This window comes from Periophthalmus magnuspinnatus, chromosome 24 (genome assembly GCF_009829125.3).
Source record: "Periophthalmus magnuspinnatus isolate fPerMag1 chromosome 24, fPerMag1.2.pri, whole genome shotgun sequence".
Taxonomy (NCBI): Eukaryota; Metazoa; Chordata; class Actinopteri; order Gobiiformes; family Gobiidae; genus Periophthalmus; species Periophthalmus magnuspinnatus.
In genome coordinates, this window is record NC_047149.1 from 27,514,775 (window position 1) to 27,534,533 (window position 19,759).

The 19,759-nt window shown below is 44.7% G+C and overlaps 1 protein-coding gene and 1 non-coding gene across 2 annotated transcripts in view; one reads left to right on the plus strand and one right to left on the minus strand.

Annotated features, from left to right (window-relative positions):
• Positions 1 to 19,759, minus strand: part of ino80 (INO80 complex ATPase subunit) — a 58,284-nt gene that overhangs the window by 35,930 nt on the left and 2,595 nt on the right. The window contains exons 2-27 of the mRNA XM_033991027.2: positions 19,155 to 19,205; positions 18,900 to 19,079; positions 18,064 to 18,209; positions 17,505 to 17,572; positions 17,289 to 17,435; positions 17,054 to 17,174; positions 16,571 to 16,776; positions 16,102 to 16,155; positions 15,569 to 15,772; positions 15,071 to 15,260; positions 14,633 to 14,700; positions 14,325 to 14,570; positions 13,650 to 13,730; positions 12,522 to 12,617; positions 9,109 to 9,168; positions 8,789 to 8,931; positions 8,019 to 8,103; positions 7,786 to 7,903; positions 7,631 to 7,716; positions 7,164 to 7,331; positions 6,858 to 7,003; positions 5,528 to 5,595; positions 4,326 to 4,419; positions 2,886 to 3,141; positions 1,643 to 1,804; positions 1,270 to 1,495 (exon numbers count right to left, since the gene is read on the minus strand). Coding sequence (XP_033846918.1) covers positions 1,270 to 1,495; positions 1,643 to 1,804; positions 2,886 to 3,141; positions 4,326 to 4,419; positions 5,528 to 5,595; positions 6,858 to 7,003; positions 7,164 to 7,331; positions 7,631 to 7,716; positions 7,786 to 7,903; positions 8,019 to 8,103; positions 8,789 to 8,931; positions 9,109 to 9,168; positions 12,522 to 12,617; positions 13,650 to 13,730; positions 14,325 to 14,570; positions 14,633 to 14,700; positions 15,071 to 15,260; positions 15,569 to 15,772; positions 16,102 to 16,155; positions 16,571 to 16,776; positions 17,054 to 17,174; positions 17,289 to 17,435; positions 17,505 to 17,572; positions 18,064 to 18,209; positions 18,900 to 19,051 — 3,391 coding nt within the window. The 5' untranslated portion in view covers positions 19,052 to 19,079; positions 19,155 to 19,205. The remainder of the gene's footprint in view (positions 1 to 1,269; positions 1,496 to 1,642; positions 1,805 to 2,885; positions 3,142 to 4,325; positions 4,420 to 5,527; positions 5,596 to 6,857; positions 7,004 to 7,163; positions 7,332 to 7,630; positions 7,717 to 7,785; positions 7,904 to 8,018; positions 8,104 to 8,788; positions 8,932 to 9,108; positions 9,169 to 12,521; positions 12,618 to 13,649; positions 13,731 to 14,324; positions 14,571 to 14,632; positions 14,701 to 15,070; positions 15,261 to 15,568; positions 15,773 to 16,101; positions 16,156 to 16,570; positions 16,777 to 17,053; positions 17,175 to 17,288; positions 17,436 to 17,504; positions 17,573 to 18,063; positions 18,210 to 18,899; positions 19,080 to 19,154; positions 19,206 to 19,759) is intronic.
• trnat-ugu (transfer RNA threonine (anticodon UGU)) lies at positions 4,750 to 4,822 on the plus strand. The gene has a single exon. It is a non-coding gene; the product is annotated as a tRNA-Thr (tRNA).

The following is a 19,759-nucleotide window of genomic DNA, read 5'->3' on the forward strand; positions in this document are numbered from 1 at the left end:
TCTCTCCTCCTCTCCCCTCCGTCTCTCTCTCCTCCTCTCCCCTCCGTCTCTCTCTCCTCCCCTCCGTCTCTCTCTCCTCCTCTCCGTCTCTCTCTCTCCCCTCCGTCTCTCTCTCCTCCTCTCCCCTCCGTCTCTCTCTCCTCCTCTCCCCTCCGTCTCTCTCTCCTCCTCTCCCCTCCGTCTCTCTCTCCTCCCCTCCGTCTCTCTCTCCTCCCCTCCGTCTCTCTCTCCTCCTCTCCGTCTCTCTCTCTCCCCTCCGTCTCTCTCCTCCTCTCCCCTCCGTCTCTCTCTCCTCCCCTCCCCTCCGTCTCTCTCTCCTCCCCTCCGTCTCTCTCTCCTCCTCTCCGTCTCTCTCCCTTCCGTCTCTCTCTCCTCCTCTCCGTCTCTCTCTCCTCCCCTCCGTCTCTCTCTCTCTCTCCTCCTCTCCGTCTCTCTCCCCTCCGTCTCTCTCTCCTCCTCTCCGTCTCTCTCTCCTCCCCTCCGTCTCTCTCCCCTCCTCTCTCCTCTCTCCTCCCTCTCCCTCTCTCAGTGTTTGTTTTTCGTGTGATAGCGTGAGTATTTCTCTGTATCACTGGACTAATCTAATCTAAAGGAATTAGGAAACAGAGGAGGAAAAAACAACGACATTTCAAATGTCCCGCTCTCCCTGGGGTCAGAGAACAAATCTGACCCTCTCTCCCTCTGACCCTCTCTCCCTCTGACCCTCTCTGACCCTCTCTCCTTCTGACCCTCTCTCCCTCTGACCCTCTCTCCCTCTGACCCTCTCTGACCCTCTCTCCTTCTGACCCTCTCTCCCTCTGACCCGCTCTCCCTCGGGTCAGAGAGTTAAGAAATTACAACTGGACTTGCTCTCTGTGCTAAGCCCCTCCCCCTTCAGAGCACGATCACAATCAGCTGCATCGCACGAATGAAACTCCTGCACATCACACCAGGTTTGTCGCGTCATAGTGCACAGTTTGTGTCATGTTTTTGTTTATTTATGGAGGATTGTCGTGTGGAGCGTGGGTGATGTCGACTTGTGGGTGGAGCCTCGTACATGGGTGATGTAGGCTTGTGGGTGGAGCCTCGTACATGGGTGATGTAGGCTTGTGGGTGGAGCCTCGTACATGGGTGACGTAGGCTTGTGGGTGGAGCCTCGTACATGGGTGATGTAGGCTTGTGGGTGGGTGAACATTTGATAAAGCAGAACTCCGCCTCTTTTACAGATGAACCAAACGTGACTTTGACCTTTGACCTTCAACACGGACCTGAGCGTTACATTCTCCTCACCTGGAATACGAATGCAGGACCAGCCGTGCTGCGGGTTGATCGCCATGACGCCCCCGGGGGATTGTGGGTAGAAGGAGGTCGCTCTCGTGGTCCAATCAGAGGCCAGTTCAGGAGAGCCGTACAGGAAGCAGTCCCTGTACACGGTCCCGCCTCCGCTCCGCGTCACCCGCCAATCATACTCGGCGCTGCGGTCGTTACAGTACGTCTCCATGGGAACGGCCGTCACCTAAAAACCACGGAGAATTTTTACGAACGAGAAGAAAACAGGACAAACCAGGACAAACCAGGACTGAACCAGGACTGAACCTGGACTGAATCTGGACGTCCACATGAGACACAAAACACAAGAAATATAAATATAACATAAACTCACCCTGGGTGTCGCAGCGAGGAGGAACTTTGGGGGCAGACAGGGCAGACACGACCTGCGAGCGACAGATGAGGAGGAGCAGGAGGAGGAGGAGGAGGAGCGGCTGTGGATCTCAACATCTGAATGTCCAATCAAACCTGGAGAGGACGCTGTGAACACCAGGCCCTGAAACACAAACATCAGGACTGAACCAGGACTGAACCAGGACTAAACCAGGACTAAACCAGGACTAAACCAGGACTAAACCAGGACTAAACCAGGACTAAACCAGGACTAAACCAGGACTAAACCAGGACTAAACCAGGACTACACCAGGACTACACCAGGACTAAACCAAACTTGTTTCCTCTGTGTAGGTAGATCAGTGACATGAGGACCACATATATATTAATATGTATGTATATATGTATGTATATATGTATATATATATATATATATATATATATATATATATATATATATATATATATATATATATATATATATATATATATATATATATATATATATATATATATATATATATATATATATATATGTTGCATAAGACGAGGCTAAACGTGTTTGTTCTTTAAAATATAAAGTTGACACAGAGGAGGTGCAGCTCCACAGCTCCACCTGTTGGTTAAGAAAATACAGCAACTACACTGTAAAAACTAAACTTGAAACAACTTTGACTAGTTTTGTGAAAAATGTGAGTTTGAACATCCAAACGTTCTTTCAGTCACTGATGAGGAAAACACAGTTCACTGGTCTAATATTATTATTATTATTATTATTATTATTTTTATAAACCCACTGAACCAGGAGAAAAGTCAAATATAAAAACATTCCAAATCAAAATGGCTGCTCTGAAGTCCATATGTCATTGTCTTTTTGCAGGACATCCCCGTGGAGCATCTGATTGGTGCTTTTCACATTTGAGAATCTGATGATGTCATAGTCTCACTCGGGGTCAAGGGTCAGTTCTATTTACACTGGACTTTACATTTTGGATGTTTCATGGTAAAGTCACAAATGTTGGACCTGATCATTTCTGAGACTAGAGCCAAAACATCACACACCTGAACAGTGACGTCTGTGTGTTTGGACGAGTAGAACGAGGTGATGAGTCTGAAACGCACAATGAGCCGTGTGTGTGTGTGTAGGGGTGTGTGTGGGTGTGTGTATGTGTTGTACGTGTGTGTGTATGTGTGTTTGTGTATGTGGGGGTGTATGTGTGTGTGTACGTGTGTGTGTGTCTCACCTGGAGGAGGCGGCTGCTGCTGCTGTTTGGGAAAGAACTGGGTCTGTCAACGCTCAGAATCAGGTCTCTGCGGGACAGACATCTCAGCCTCTGTGGACTGGGCCCTGCGTCTCCTCCTGCGTCTCCTCCTGCGTCTCCTCCTGAGTCTCCTCCTGAGTCTCCTCCTGAGTCTCCTCCTGAGTCTCCTCTCTCCTCAAACAGGCGCTGGTAGTGGAGTCGGTATGCAGATTTCAGAGACAGGAAAAGGGCTAACCATCTGCAACAGACGAGACAAATTCACGTATTTTAAAAAACATATTTATTTTTATTATATATTTTTTTATCGTTCAGTATAAAAAGAAGGAGCGACATATTTTGGGGCTCCATGTTCATCGTGTGGACATTTTCTTGTTTGATTTTTCTGTGCTATGACGAGCTCTGAGCTGTAGAGGGCAGTAAATCACTTAATGACTCATTATAGCTTCATTTTGCTGTTTATTTGCTCAGGCTCTTAACGACACTGTCTCTTCATAATCTGATTAAATGAGATTCTCCTGTTTTATTGTCATTGTGTCAGTGACGTAAAGTCATTCTGTATTTATTATCGTTTGTCAGTGTTTCTCTGTAGTGACGTCGTGATTCAAACTGTGTGTCTGTTTGTAAATATAAAACAGATAAAGTTTTCTGATGTGATGAAGATGGTGAACAGTTCTGTCCTCTCTCTGTCCTCTCTCTGTCCTCTGTGTCCTCTGTGTCCCCTCTGTCCTCTCTCTGTCTCTGCTGCTTCAGACTCATTCTGGTCTTAAATGTTCGTATTAACCCTCTACATGATCCTGGGGTTTTTATTTCACTATTGTGTCTGTAAATCAAGATCTGAACATTAATAATCCTCGACGTCGCTCCTGTTAGCGTTAGCGACAGGTTTGATTGACAGTGTTGCTAAGCGCTCGCTCCCTGAGGTTCATTTGGGGCTGAACGCCGTGGGTGACGTCAGACTCACTCTGTGGTTAACGCTGATAACAGTGAATACAGTGATTTTAAAAGGTTTTAGGTTAAAATCAGCGGCAGTTACATCTTAATGTAGAAGTGTAAGGGACACACTGGCTCCACCTGGTGGTTATTTGTATACACTGCAGAAGTGCCCAGTGAAGTATCCAGTAGGGGGAGCTCTTTACAATTTAAATCAATGGACAATTTTTATTGGATTTTAATTAATAGTTAAAAAACTATGTGTGACACACAGTGTGTGAAAAGTGACGAGGGATAAAGTGTCATTTTAGATTAAAGAAAAACATGAAAACACAAGAGCAGTGAGAACCTGTGTTTCACTTTCACTTTATAAAAATGAGAGACAGGTGTGTGTGAGACATGTGTGTGTGAGACAGGTGTGGGGGTGGGGGTGTGTGTGTGAGACAGGTGTGTGTACACAGGTGTGTGGACACAGGTGTCTGTGGAGCTGACCTGACTAAAGTGCCTTGTAACATGAGGTTGGACATTTCGGCTGGAGACACGTCGATGAAACGCAGGAACGAGAAGCAGCTGCCTTCATCCTCACCTGAGACCAACAGATCAGATTAGAAAATACATCTGCTACAAGGACACGCCCTGCTCCTGTCTCACCTGCTCCTGTCTGCCCTGCTCCTGTCTGCCCTGCTCCTGTCTGCCCTGCTCCTGTCTGCCCTGCTCCTGTCTGCCCTGCTCCTGTCTCACCTCTTGTCTCACTTGTTCCTGTCTCACCTCCTGTCTCACTTGTTCCTGTCTCACTTGTTCCTGTCTCACCTGTCTGGCTGAAGGTGTGGTCGTACAGTACATGTAAACAGGTGTGTTATTTATAGACAGGTGTGTCAGTATAAATATCCACGTCAGGCGTCACAGGAGCAGGTGAGGCCTCATAGCTCAGTGGTTAGAGCACTGGTCTTGTAAACCAGGGGTCGCGAGTTCAATTCTCGCTGGGGCCTGATAAGTTTTGACACAAAACGAGAACTAAAATAGAATAATCCTGTGATCTAACTCAGAAAAAACATCTACAAACTGCCGGAGTTTTATTTTTTCCACAACAAATCTATAAATGTGTCAGTTTAGATTTAAAGAGAAAAAATATATACATCACACTGAAATAAAGATGTTTGAAAACGAGCAGGCAAAACACAAAACTGAGTCTTGTATCTTTAATCCATGTTCTAACTCTGTTCCTTCCTCAAAAACAGACCTGGAGGTGTGTTTTGTTTAATTCACACATGTTTGAGTCACTTTATTATTCGTCTGTAACATCTACAAAGATCAAAACGCTCTGTTCCACCTTGTGATGTCATCAAGTGGTAGTTTTCATGTTAACTCCTCCTTTTACCTTTAGTTCAGTCGAGATAAGAGACAACTCCAGGACTGAAATGATCCAAATGATTCTATAAATGAAGGTGTGTGGAGTTTAAAAACACAGTGGAGCACTTCCTGTATCACCACATGATGACATCACAAGGTGGAACAGAGTGTTTTCAGCCTAAATCTGCAGGTTTGTGTGTTAAACATGTTGAAAACTGAAAAATTGTATCATCGCTTAGTATCTGATTTTCAATACTTCTTACAGCCCTATGCTGCACCAGAAAAGTCCCACAGTGCACCTTTAAGATGACGTTTTTGACAGTAATAAACATGAAACTTTTTACCTTTCCTGTGAAACAAACTGTGCTGGATGTGCTGAGGGGAGAAGGGAGACAGCAGCACTCGGAGGATTCTGTGAAAAGACAATGAGATCATAATGGAAATACTCCACCGTGTCTCTAGGGGGCTCCACCTCCCATTAACGGACATAATTTAAGACCCAACTCTTCAGCCAGTCCCAGATAAACATTTTTACACTTTCAACTGTCATTTCCTGAAGCCGTCCCACCTTAAAGTGGTTTATGTTGGAAAACGCAGCTGTGTCGTCACAATCAGACGACCTGCTGGAGGATTGTTCTGTTTATTATTATAATTTCAAATGTATATTACAGATTTATTATTAGTGTGAGCATCAGAGCGAGGTCAGACTGTTAAAAGACGCTCTACGGAACTTTACTTTTTGAGAGAGGACACAGTTTTTCAATGGAAAGTGAACTGGAGCCAGAGTCAAAGTGCGCCCACGATCACTTCCTGTTTAGAACGTAGCGGCTAGCAGGTTAGCTCTGTCGTTTATATAAACAGTCTATGCTAGCAGGTTAGCTCTGTCGTTTATAAACAGTCTATGCTAGCAGGTTAGCTCTGTGCATTTATACATAGTCTATATTGCTTTGTCTGGAATGTTTCACAGTGTGGTATTAAACTTATCTCCGTGGAGACAAGCAGGTTACATGACCAGGCCAGATTACAGGTCAGATCTGTGGAGCGGTGACCCCATTCGCAGTAAGAATGTATTGTTTTCAAGGTTTTTATTTTTAAGTACAGACGCACTGATCTGATCCCGGTATCGATATCGACGTCCAGATATGGGTTGAGTCGATATCCTGATGTGTGACGACACATTTACAGGTCAAACCCCTGGAAACACTCGCAGTGTTTGAACGTTTTTGAGAAATGAAAAAGCTGGACTGCGGCATCACTATTTTAAAAGATAAGAAAAAATAAAGATAGACATGTTTAATGCTATACTGTGGAACATTCCCAGGCAAAGCAATAACATCTCCATGGAGACAGGTCCCCGCTAGAGAAGTTACACAGTGCACATGTTTGTAGAGTCTAAACTACAGGGTTAGCAGCTTTTACACAGAATAAAACCCCACGGGGACACAGGGAGTGGGTGTGGGTTGGTGCTGTGGGTGTGGTTGTGGGTGTGGTTGTATTAAACTCACCTGTTGATGCTGTGGGTGTGGTTGTGGGTGTGGTTGTATTAAACTCACCTGTTGGTGCTGTGGGTGTGGTTGTGGGTTGGTGCTGTGGGTGTGGGTGTGGTTGTAGTAAACTCACCTGTTGGTGCTGTGGGTGTGGTTGTGGTTGTGGGTGTGGTTGTATTAAACTCACCTGTTGGTGCTGTGGGTGTGGTTGTGGGTGTGGTTGTGCAGGAGGCCGTTGCGATACAAAAACTTGGACATAAAATAGGGCTTGAGCGACATGTGGAAGGGAGAGCGCGTGTCCTGACGCTCAAACAGGTCGGGATGGTTACACACCTGAGACACAGGAGACATCAGCTTTAGAACATGAGCCTCAAGAGCGTCAGGGCATCAGGGACAATGTAGATGTGTCACAGGTTTAATGTTAAAATAACTGAAATATTGTCATAGTTTAACATTGAGAGTAGGTCAGGCGTGGTCTCAGGTGACCTCTGACCTTCCTGAACTGCATGACGAGGTTCATGAGGGAGGAGGTGGTGCTGTGGGCCTGCTGAGCTGTGCCCATGGACGACTGCAGCAGATCTTCTATAGAGATCTTATTCCTCAGAGCTTTGTACAGGAGCCTCTGCCGCGTGGTCAGCTGACAGTACGTCAGGATCTCGATCTGAAGAACAAAGGTGGAACAGACGAATAATAAAGTGACTCAAACGTGTGAATGAAACAAAACACAAAAAACACAACTCCAGGTCTGATTTTGAGGAGGACAGTAGAACATGGAGCTCACAGGAGTCAGTTTGTGTGATACAGGATGTTAAATGCCACAATGTGGAACAATCAGATAAACAACATCTCCACAGAGACAAGCGGGTGACGGGCCCTTCACCAGAAAAGTTACAGAGTAAAACTTGAATCCAAATAAATCGTTTTTGATCCTTAAAGCACTCAGGCGTGTGTCATTTGTACCTTGTCCGAGAGCTCGTTCTCTACGTCTTTTTTAATCCTTCGCAGCATAAACGGCTTCAGGATCATGTGCAGGCGCGAAAGTTGGTCTGAAACAAAACAATAAAATAAATAAAGATGATTTGTACAGGAGCCTGCAGCTCGTGTCTCAGACTCACTCTCGTCGATGGCCGACTTGTTCTCGGCGTGACTCTCGATGTCTTTGGAAAACCACTCGTTGAATTCTTCATGTGAATCGAACAGAGTCGGCATGATGAAGTGAAGCAGCGCCCACAACTGGAACGAAACATACGGCTGTCAACACGGCTTAGGCATGTGCGAAAACTGTGTGACATGAGAGTAACATGTGTGTGGTGTGTGTAACACGTATGTAACATGACTCACGACTCACCTCTGCCATGGTGTTCTGGATGGGCGTCCCCGTCAGCAGGAGTCTGTTTCGACACTGAAACTGCAGGAGGATTTTCCACCGGACACTGAAACAGAACAAATATTAAATATGATGTTGTTTATTTGTTCGTTATGACACAATCGTCTCCGTTCACATGACAACACAACGACTCCTACTGATAACACACTGCGGGTTTTACATGTATGTGTATGGTAGAATGTTCAACTGTTACCATGGTGACGCAACACATACATTAGCAAACACTGCCAAAAAATGTTTTTAGATCGTCTGAAAACTCAAGAAAAAATATAAACTGGACTTAAAGAGGACGTTTTCAGGAGCTGTGGTCAGTCTGAGCTCATCTGTTTAAGAGTCTGATTTTACACAAAGAGGTGAAAGTGACTCACTGACAAACTGTTGGCTAATGCTAATGCTAATGCTAATGCTAAAGCTCTTGAGAAAGACTTGTTTAACAGCACAGATCAGCTCACCTGTTGCAGTTCAGATAAGTCAGTTCTTTATGGTCAGATTGTGTTAAAATAAAACTATTTGAGTGACAGAGCTTCAGACAGAGCAGTGCCTTTAGTTAGCATCACACCCCCAGGGAATGTGGGTGACATCAGCTACAAAGCATCAGTAGTTTAAAAGGAATTTTACAGACCTCCACAACATCTGAAACCATAACATCATCAAACTCTAGAACGTGAACGTGACCTCTGAACCGGTGACCTTTGAACCGGTGACCTTCTCGCTGTGAGGTGAGGCTTTACCTGGAGCTGCTCTTGAGCGCCTGGGCCTCGTCTAAAACCATGTACTGCCATTTGACCCTCTGGAAGTATTTGACGTCCTGCACCACGAGCTGATAACTGGTGATGACCACATGGAACGGTGCATTCTGGGTATACAGGGTTTTCTGAAACGACACGTGAGAGACATGGACACAAACAGGATCGGACACTCATGGTTTTGATACTAGTTTTAGTATTGATTCGGATCTGATTCTCGATTCTTTTGACAGCCCTTTTCATGATGTGATGTTAAAATATCTTTATAATATATGAACCATTCACGTTTAGGACATGTTACTTACTTGACTCCAGAATTTTCTGATCACTTTTCGATCGTGTGGATTTCCCCAATAAGGCAAAACCTGCGAGAAGGACAAACGTAAGAGTCTAGAAGAGTCTCAAGTAAAAGGAACTGCCACTGTTTGGACCATAGTCTGTGTGAAGTCACCACAGCTTCAGCTCAAATGAAGCTCATCGAGGCCGGAGCATATTTGGAATTTCGACCACGAGTATCACAGCAACCAAAGAGCCAATCCAGAGCGAGGATGTTGAAGGTAACGCCCCTTCCCGCCCACACCACTGGTTTAAAAGGGAGCAAGCGCTTAGCAACACTGTCAATCAAACCTGTTGCTAACGCTAACAGGAGGCGCCTGATTTGTCTGTTATTAATGTTCAGATCTTGATTTACAGACACAATAGTGAAATTAAAACCCCAGGATCATGTAGAGGGTTAATACGAACATTTAAGACCAAAATGAGTCTGAAGCAGCAGAGACAGAGAGAGGGGACAGAAAACAAAAAAATAACAAAATAAATGAAAAAAAACAACAACAAAAAACCCTCAAAATTACAAAAAATGAAAAATGAAATAAAAAAAATAAAGTAACAAAAAATTCAAAAATTAACTCAAAATAACAAAAAAGAAAAAATAAATAAATATTTAAACTAAAAAAAAAAAACTCAAAATGACAAAAAAAAAAAAAAGGAAAAACATGGAAAAAATAAACTCAAAATTATCATGTAGAGGGTTAATATGAACATTTAAGACCAGAATGAGTCTGAATCAGCAGAGACAGAGAGAGGACACAGGAAGTGCGCCCATGATCACTTCCTGTTTGTTTCGCGGTGCTAGCAGGTTCGTTATGTGCATTTATTTTAACTGTGGTTATTCCTCACTGACTTTTTGCATCACGAACATCCTAATTATTCACCATGATGAGTTTATAAGCACTTTTCACAACTCTCAAAGACCAGAGCAGAGTTTTGCCAGCGCAGTAAAGCTAACAACAGCTAGCATGCTAACATTACTTCCTGGTTAGCGGACAATAAAACCCTTATAACCTGGTGCAGACAGAACACACAGGTCTCATTTTGACCCCAGGAGCCACTTTTACGTAGAAAAGGACAAAATAAAAGAATATAAAGAGTGGTATTTTCAAAAACGCAAAAATGAGCCAAACTAAATCACATCTGAAGGAGCCAGAAATACAAATGTTCAAATCGTTTCATATTTTCGACACAAAGCGCCCGTCGCTCACAGACTCACAGTGAGAACAGGCTCCTCCTCTTTTATTTTTACACAGAATGTGATTCAGACGCGTTTCAGCAGACAGGACTCATGTTCCATTGTTTTATATCAGTGTGACTCTGAGTTCAGGAAGCTAATCTTAAACGGTGAAATAGACTCTTTTCACACCTCATTAACTGAACACACAAACTCAGACGAACGAGGCGAGATACGGACGAGGAAAACAGCTCCACGTCAGTCTGCAGGAACAAGTGAGCGGGACATATATAAGGTCATAAAGGGGATTTCACACTGTGCTGTAGGAGTGTGGACAGTGAGACAGCGCCTCCTACAGACGGGTTTTGGTTCAGCCTCTGGTTTAGTCCATTATTCGCGGCTGTAGAACGTCTCGAGTGCGTTTGAGCTCAGGGTCAGAAAGATCCAAAACTACAGCACGTCACTTTAACTCAACACTTTAATTTGTTCACGTAGCATTCCGGGACATTTTGGTGAAACTGCCTTTGTCCTGACGTCTCCAGATTAAAATGATCACATTATTGATCCCTCAGTAGTAAATGCACAAGTTTGTGTCTTTGTAAAAGTCACACTCTATAGTTTTACCCACAGGCGTCAGAATCACTGTGAGTTTGTCTGCTGAGCATTTATACACTTTATACACACATAATTCTCATCCTCGCCTACATTTTTTTGCGAAAATGAAGAAAGTTGCAGTAGGAGCTGGGCACAAAAATAACAAAAATACACCATATCTCAACTGACAAGACTGTTGAGCACTTACTTTTCAAATTTGAGGTCAAAACCTATAAAAATTAGACTTTTACACTAATTTTATCATGAGTAAGTCCAGGCCTCTCCAAACCCATCCTCACCCGGCCCTCCTCCACCCACCTCCCTCTCCTCCTCCACCCGCCTCCCTCTTCTCCTCCACCCACCTCCCTCTCCTCCTCCACCCGCCTCCCTCTCCTCCTCCGCCCGCCTCCCTCTCCTCCTCCGCCCGCCTCCCTCTCCTCCTCCGCCCGCCTCCCTCTCCTCCTCCGCCCGCCTCCCTCTCCTCCTCCGCCCCCCTCGCTCTCCTCCTCCACCCCCCTCGCTCTCCTCCTCCACCCGCCTCCCTCTCCTCCTCCGCCCGCCTCCCTCTCCTCCTCCGCCCGCCTCCCTCTCCTCCTCCGCCCGCCTCCCTCTCCTCCTCCGCCCGCCTCCCTCTCCTCCTCCGCCCGCCTCCCTCTCCTCCTCCGCCCGCCTCCCTCTCCTCCTCCACCCCCCTCGCTCTCCTCCTCCACCCCCCTCGCTCTCCTCCTCCACCCGCCTCCCTCTCCTCCTCCGCCCGCCTCCCTCTCCTCCTCCGCCCGCCTCCCTCTCCTCCTCCGCCCGCCTCCCTCTCCTCCTCCACCCCCCTCGCTCTCCTCCTCCACCCCCCTCGCTCTCCTCCTCCACCCCCCTCGCTCTCCTCCTCCACCCCCCTCGCTCTCCTCCTCCACCCGCCTCCCTCTCCTCCTCCACCCGCCTCCCTCTCCTCCTCCACCCGCCTCCCTCTCCTCCTCCACCCGCCTCCCTCTTCTCCTCCACCCCCCTCGCTCTCCTCCTCCACCCGCCTCCCTCTCCTCCTCCACCCGCCTCCCTCTCCTCCTCCACCCGCCTCCCTCTCCTCCTCCACCCGCCTCCCTCTTCTCCTCCACCCCCCTCGCTCTCCTCCTCCACCCGCCTCCCTCTCCTCCTCCACCCGCCTCCCTCTCCTCCTCGCCTGGCCCTCCTCCGGTTTCCCCCATCAACCAAAACATGAACGCCCTTCGAAACAACTGTTGTTGTGATTTTGGGCGTTACAAAAATAAATGAATTGAATTGAATGAAGACATTTGGAGAACGTTTGGAAAAACTGCAATAACTTTTGAATGTTTCAACTCACAGACAGTGAATGAGGCTCGACTGAAAACTGAGAACAGTGAACACAGAGGAATCTGTCTGTACATTTATATATCAAAACACAATATAAAATGTATATTTGTATATAAAATACAGTCAAAATAAGTGATCTGGGTCAAAACAAATACAAACCACACACGCACACACACGCCCGCGGGCCGTCGGAACGTCAAGTGGTTAAAAAACATAAAAAATATATATAAATGTAAATATATATATATATTTTTAAATAAAACATAAATGCACAAATAAACGACTTTTTCTCACCTTGAATTTTGGTACAAATCGTGAGAATTCCTGGTGCCAGTTGTTGAGAGTCGAGGCTGGAGAAATGATCAGGAACGGGCCCCAGATGTTGTCTCGCTTTGGGAAAAAACAAAACTCTGTTGGTGATGGTGTTGGTGGTGTTGATGGTGTTTGTGATTGTGTTGGTGTTGGTGTTTGTGATTGTGTTGGTGGTGGTGTTGATGGTGGTAGTGTTGGTGTTGTTGATGATGTTGATAGTGTTTGTGATTGTGTTGGTGGTGTTGGTGGTGTTGATGGTGTTGATGGTGTTGGTGGTGTTGGTGGTGTTGGTGGTGTTGGTGTTGATGATGGTGTTGGTGGTGTTGATGGTGTTGGTGGTGGTGTTGATGGTGTTGGTGGTGTTGGTGTTGATGGTGTTGGTGGTGTTGATGGTGTTGATGGTGGTGTTGATGGTGTTGATGGTGTTGGTGTTGTTGATGGTGTTGATGGTGTTGATGGTGTTGATACAGAATATTCAAACACAGGAGGAAACACCACATCAGGATCTTTTCTGCTGAAACTTCAGTTTGGGAAAATCTCAGGTGTGAAAACAAAGGACTGGACTGGTATCGATATACTCACTCATCTGATACTGGTATCGATATACTCGCTCATCTGATACTGGTATCGATATACTCGCTCATCTGATACTGGTATCGATATACTCGCTCATCTGATACTGGTATCGATATACTCGCTCATCTGATACTGGTATCGATATACTCGCTCATCTGATACTGGTATCGATATACTCGCTCATCTGATACTGGTATCGATATACTCGCTCATCTGATACTGGTATCGATATACTCGCTCATCTGATACTGGTATCGATATACTCGCTCATCTGATACTGGTATCGATATACTCGCTCATCTGATACTGGTATCGATATACTCGCTCATCTGATACTGGTATCGATATACTCAAACTGGTCTTGAGTTTTGGTGGATATCGACATTTATAATAATAATATATGTAATAATCTATAATAATATATGTAATAATCTATAATAATATATGTAATAATCTATAATAATATATGTAATAATCTATAATAATATATGTAATAACAGACATAACAGATCAGGAGTGAAGTGTGTGTCTCACCTCGGCCAAATGAGCCAAAAGTGCAATGCTCTGCACAGTCTTCCCCAAACCCATCTCATCAGCAAGGATCCCATTAATGCCCTGAGGAAGAGGAGGAAGAGGAGGAGGAGGAAGAGGTGGAGGAGGAGGAAGAAGAGGTGGAGGAAGAGGAAGAAAAAGAGGAAGAGGAGGAAGAAGAAGAAGAAGAGGAGGAGGGGGAGAAGAAGGCACCTTATTAACATACATCTGAGGTAAATAAAATATGACACAGACTAAACCGGGTCTAAATCAGGTCTAAACCGGGTCTAAACCAGGTCTAAACCAGGTCTAACCCGGGTCTAAACCAGGTCTAAACCGGGTCTAAACCAGGTCTAAACCAGGTCTAAACCGGGTCTAAACCAGGTCTAAACCAGGTCTAAACCAGGTCTAAACCAGGTCTAAATCAGGTCTAAACCAGGTCTAAACCAGGTCTAAACCAGGTCTAAACCAGGTCTAAACCAGGTCTAAACCGGGTCTAAACCGGGTCTAAACCAGGTCTAAACCAGGTCTAAACCAGGTCTAAACCAGGTCTAAATCAGGTCTAAACCAGGTCTAAACCAGGTCTAACCCGGGTCTAAACCAGGTCTAAACCAGGTCTAACCCGGGTCTAAACCAGGTCTAACCCGGGTCTAAACCAGGTCTAACCCGGGGCCGTACCTGTTCGTACAGGTTGGCGAGCCAGTTCATGCCTTTGAGCTGGTAGGCTTTGAGTTTGCCGTTGAAGATCGTGGGCTGTGGGATGTCGTCTCCGGCCTGAATCGACGGGTTCGATAAACTGTAGCTCTCCCCGAACCCGGACGCCGCGCCCGCCGCGTGCGCCTGCCCCGTCGCCGACGCCGCTCCCGACCCGGACGCCCCGGCCGCAGCTCGACTGTCCTTCGCCTCATCGTCAAACATACGAGTCTAAACAGGGACGTGTCCATTTAGTTTAGATCAAGATAAAGACGTGATGACGAGCGTCTCACCCTCTCCTGGTGGACGTGGAAGGCGTCCGTGGCGTTCCGCAGAGCCTGGGTCTTGTAATATTCACTGTCTGGAAACGCACAAAAACTCCCTCGTTATAAAACATCAGTAAACAGCAGAGTCAGACGGAAAACATGGAAAATATGTAACCGCCATAAAACAGAAAATATACATTTAATCACACAGGGAGGGCATCTGACACAAGGGGAGGGCATCTGACACACGGGGAGGGCATCTGACACACAGGGAGGGCATCTGACACACACAGGGAGGGCATCTGACACACAGGGAGGGTGATTTTGTTTCAATTGTGATTAATCTTACAGACTCTTTACTATAATGACTTTATAGTTTTAGTTTATATTTTTATATTTAGACTTTATATTTGTATTTTCAGAGTTGACGTGTGGTTCCAGGAGAACACTCTGACGTGTTTTTACCATAATCCTCCTGTCCCATGTTGACCATGACTCCTCCTCCGATGTCGATCTGCCTGTGGGGGGCGCTGTCCTCCAGTTTCTGCAGGATCTCGTCTTGACCTTCGGCCCCGGGGCCTTTGCCGCTCATGAAGTGAGCGTACAGCTCCGTCTGCGTGATCAGGAAGTTCAGTTTACGCTGCTGCCGCTTCGCCTGAAACAAATAAAGATTTAAAGAGATTCAGAGGAAAAAATGAAAATAAAAACAAACAAACAACTGAAAAATGAGACAAAAACAGAAAATAAAACTATTTAAGTCAAAATGAAGAGTGAGGACCTCAAACTCTGTGTCTGACCTGCAGAGCACACTGAGGCCCAGTCTCCTCGTACCTCACACACACTGAGGTCCCTGTACCTCTCACACTGAGGCCCCTCTCACACTGAGGTCCCTCTCACACTGAGGTCCCTCTCACACTGAGGTCCCTCACACACTGAGGCCCCTCTCACACTGAGGTCCCTCACCTCTCTCATCTCCTCGTCCAGTTTGCGTTGCTCCAGCGCCTCCTTCTCCGCTCTCTTTCGATGTTCTTTCTCCACTTTGTCGTACTTTTTCCAGTAGAGCATCATTTCTTTGGTGAGGCGTCGCGCTCGGGGCAGAGTCTCTTTACAGTTCTTCTGGGCCTGGATGGCGGCGCGGCGGACCTCACGCAGGCACTGGTGAGCCAGCTGCACGACAGACGACAACAGCACAGGTAAACAACAACAACACAGGTAAACAACACAGGAAAACAACAACAACATCAACAACACAGGTAAACAACAACAGCACAGGTAAACAACAACAGCACAGGTAAACAACAACAACATCAACAACACAGGTAAACAACAACAGCACAGGTAAACAACAACAGCACAGGTAAACAACAACAACATCAACAACACAGGTAAACAACAACAACACAGGTAAACATGATTCATCTGATGGACACACCAAACATAAACATGGTTGGTGTTTCATATTCATGACGTTTAAATGAAGCAGATTAACACTTTACCTTTCTGGCGTTGGTAAACACGAGATTTTTGGCAGATGTTTTCTGTTTGAAAGTCTGAAACACAAACACAGGGATTAAGACCTCAGCATTCAGAATATATATATATATATATATATATATATATATATATATAATATATAAATATATTATATTACACTTTACCTTTGGCACGTCTTTCATACACACATGTATATATGTGTATATATGTCTATATTTGTGTATATTTGTGTGTACATGTGTATATTTGTGTATATTTGTGTATACATGTGTATATGTGTGTATATTTGTATATATATTTGTGTATACATGTGTATATTTGTATATATTTCTGTATATTTGTATATATTTGTGTATACATGTGTGTATTTGTGTAAATATGTGTATATAGGTGTATATATGTGTATATTTGTATATATTTGTGTATATTTGTATACATTTGTGTACACAGTACACACAGTACACACTTCACCTTGGGCACGTCCTTCTTGGCGATGGTGAGCCACACTTTGCGGCGTCGTGCGTTCAGTTGTTCCAGACTCAGATGCTTCTTCTTCACTGGAGGCAGAGGTGCATCGTGGGAAAACTTTGCAAAAACCTTGGTGACAAACGGACGCTCGTCATCGTCACCGTCGCCCTCGCCGCGTTTCTTACGCCGTTTCACCTTCCTCAGTTTAGCTGCACAGATCAAATAAAATCAGTGAACTGTCACGAGGGAATCAGGTAAAGAGGAGCAACTTTACACCAAACTGTTTAAAATGAACTCGTTTAAGTTTTTAAGACAAAGAATCAGAGTTTTATTAATAATGAACAAATATTTTATTAAGAACGAGTCAGGAAAAGTTTAGTAAAAGTACGAAGTCTTTGTTCAAGATAATTATTATAAACATGTTTTTATAAAGTGCTAAGACAATAATATCAGAATTTAAAGGTCTAATTATAATAAAGTTGTGACCTTTGAACTTCTTCTCATCTTTGATCTTCTTCTTCTTGGGGCCCAGTAGGTGGCGCTGCTGCTCGTAGAATGGGTCATGGGTGGAGAGGAGCCCTGTGCTGTAGTACTGGTACTGATGGAGCTGCAGAGGAGAACAAACGACTAGAACATGGACAAACATCTGAACCGTCTGAAGAACAGGGCGGATTTATCTACGCCCTCTGACGGTGTAGAGCTCCATTCTAGCTGGTGGTACCTCTCTGTCTGAGTGGAACTTGCTCTGGTGCTGTCGACTGAAGCGATGGAGCCTCAACATGTCGTGAAGCTCGTCTTTAGATAAACTAAAGTCAGAATCATCCGAGTCTGAGCCTGAGTCCGTGGTGTCATCGCTCAAAAGTAAACTCTGAAAAGAAACACAAAAATATAAACACGTGAATTTATGAAATCTGAAATCTGAGTGAAACAAACGAACCTTCAGCCACTTCCTGTTCTTCTTGATCTTGGAAAAGTTGTAGAGACTCGCTCTGTCGGCCTTTTGCTCTGTGACATAAAAACAGCGTAATACAGTTTTTCCCGTTATTAGGAGACTATGGTGGCCTCCAGAGTCCAAAACACTCTGAGAAATGAACTGGTTTTGGTTTTGCGAATCATTTTATCACAAATGTAAGACTGAGATGAAGAGACAACACACCACAAGCTCAAAGTCAGGAGTTTTATCTTTAATCTGTGTCTTTTATTACAGATTTATTTAACCAGATGAAGATTTTCACTGCCTGGAATGTTCCACAGTGTCACATTAGACAAATTAATCAAGCAAATAACACCACTAAACCAAGTTACAGGTCAGATCTGTGGAAAGGTGAACCCACTCACAGAAAGAACCAATGTTTTTTAAAGTATTTTTGAGCCTGTGATCAAACAAAATGCAAGATATACATGTTTAATGCCATATTGTGAAACATTTCAGGCAAAGCTATAAACCTCTAACTATTTATCTGATAATTCTGTCCAGTATTGTTCCCGTGTTTCACCTTTCTGCAGGAGAATCCCGTTTCGTGGCGGTTTTCCCTCTGAAGCGTCGCTCTGCTCACACGGCTCCTGCTTCAGAGCCGAACTCGGTCCAGAGTCCAGAGACAGACCCGAGTCCAGACCACAGTCGCTCTCCTCACTGTCCTCACTGACAAAACAAGACGACGAAATCAAAACAGAAACAAGACGACAATAGGACTTATACAGGACCATCTGGTTCATATTTTTATTCATGTCCAGGTAAACGTTTGGACTCATTCAGTGTTTTTACACTTTTACACCTCTGAGGGTCAAAGTTCTTCAGGAACCACACACATTCACACACCAGTGCACACACACTGGGCTGAGGTGGGTTAAGTGTTTTGCCCAAAGATGCAACAACAGCATTCATCTGAGGGAGCTGGAATCACACCTCCCACCTGACCGCTCCAGTGATGTTTAGGTCGAGAGCGGGATTCAAACTGCCAACCTTCAGATCAGTGGACAAACGCTCTACCGACTGAGCCACTGTCGCCGCACCCTTTGTTTTTTTCTTTATTACATAATTCCATAAATCTTGCCTCACATATTGGATCTATTTTTGTGTATATAAAATGTAGAAAATAGTCAAAATAAATAAAAACAACACTGAATGAGAGGGTCCAGACTTTAGACTGATCTTGGCACAGTTCCACTTTAAAGCTCCACACAAACTGACTCCTGCAGCTTTAATCCCTGTTCTAACGCCTCACACACAGACCTGGAGTTGTGTTTTGTTTCATTCACACACGTTTGGAGACTAAAAATAAAGTGTTACTCAAAGCTCAAAACGCTTTAATCGCTGCCCGTGTTCTTGTACCTGGTGATGTCGGTGTTGAAAACCGCCGCCGTTTGTCTCAGAAAAGAGTCGAGTTTGAGCGACCTCTCCAGACGCTGCAGATACAGAGGTTTGGCCAGCACAGCGCCCCCCGATGGCCCTGCCTCCAAACGCGTGCTGTGCCCTGACGCCATGGCGCTCCCTCCAGGGCAGGAGCTCTCACTGAGGAACACGGACATGATCAGGTTTAACTCAAAACTGTTTATGTCGTACAGGGGCTAAAGCGCAGGGACCTACCTTTTCAGAACAAAACATCATCGTCCTGACGTCAAGAAGAACTGAGAATTTCTACAACAAAAAAGGAGGGAAAAATATAATTCATGAAACAACAGAATTTGAGAATCTGCATCGAAACAAAAACAGCCCTATTCCCACGTTCAGTGAGACGCAGCCACGAAGGAACAAGTAAAGGAACAAGTAAAGAAACAAGTAAAGAAACAAGTAAAGGAACAAGTTAAGAAACGAGTAAAGGAACGAGTAAAGGAACAAGTAAAGGAACAAGTAAAGGAACAAGTAAAGAAACAAGTAAAGGAACAAGTAAAGAAACAAGTAAAGGAACAAGTAAAGGAACAAGTAAAGAAACAAGTAAAGAAACAAGTAAAGGAACAAGTAAAGAAACAAGTAAAGGAACAAGTAAAGAAAAAAGTAAAAAAAGTAAAGGAACGAGTAAAGGAACGAGTAAAGAAACGAGTAAAGGAACAAGTAAAGGAACAAGTAAAGGAACAAGTAAAGGAACAAGTAAAGAAAAAAGTAAAGGAACAAGTAAAGGAACAAGTAAAAAAAAAAGTAAAGGAACAAGTAAAGAAACAAGTAAAGGAACAAGTAAAGAAACAAGTAAAGGA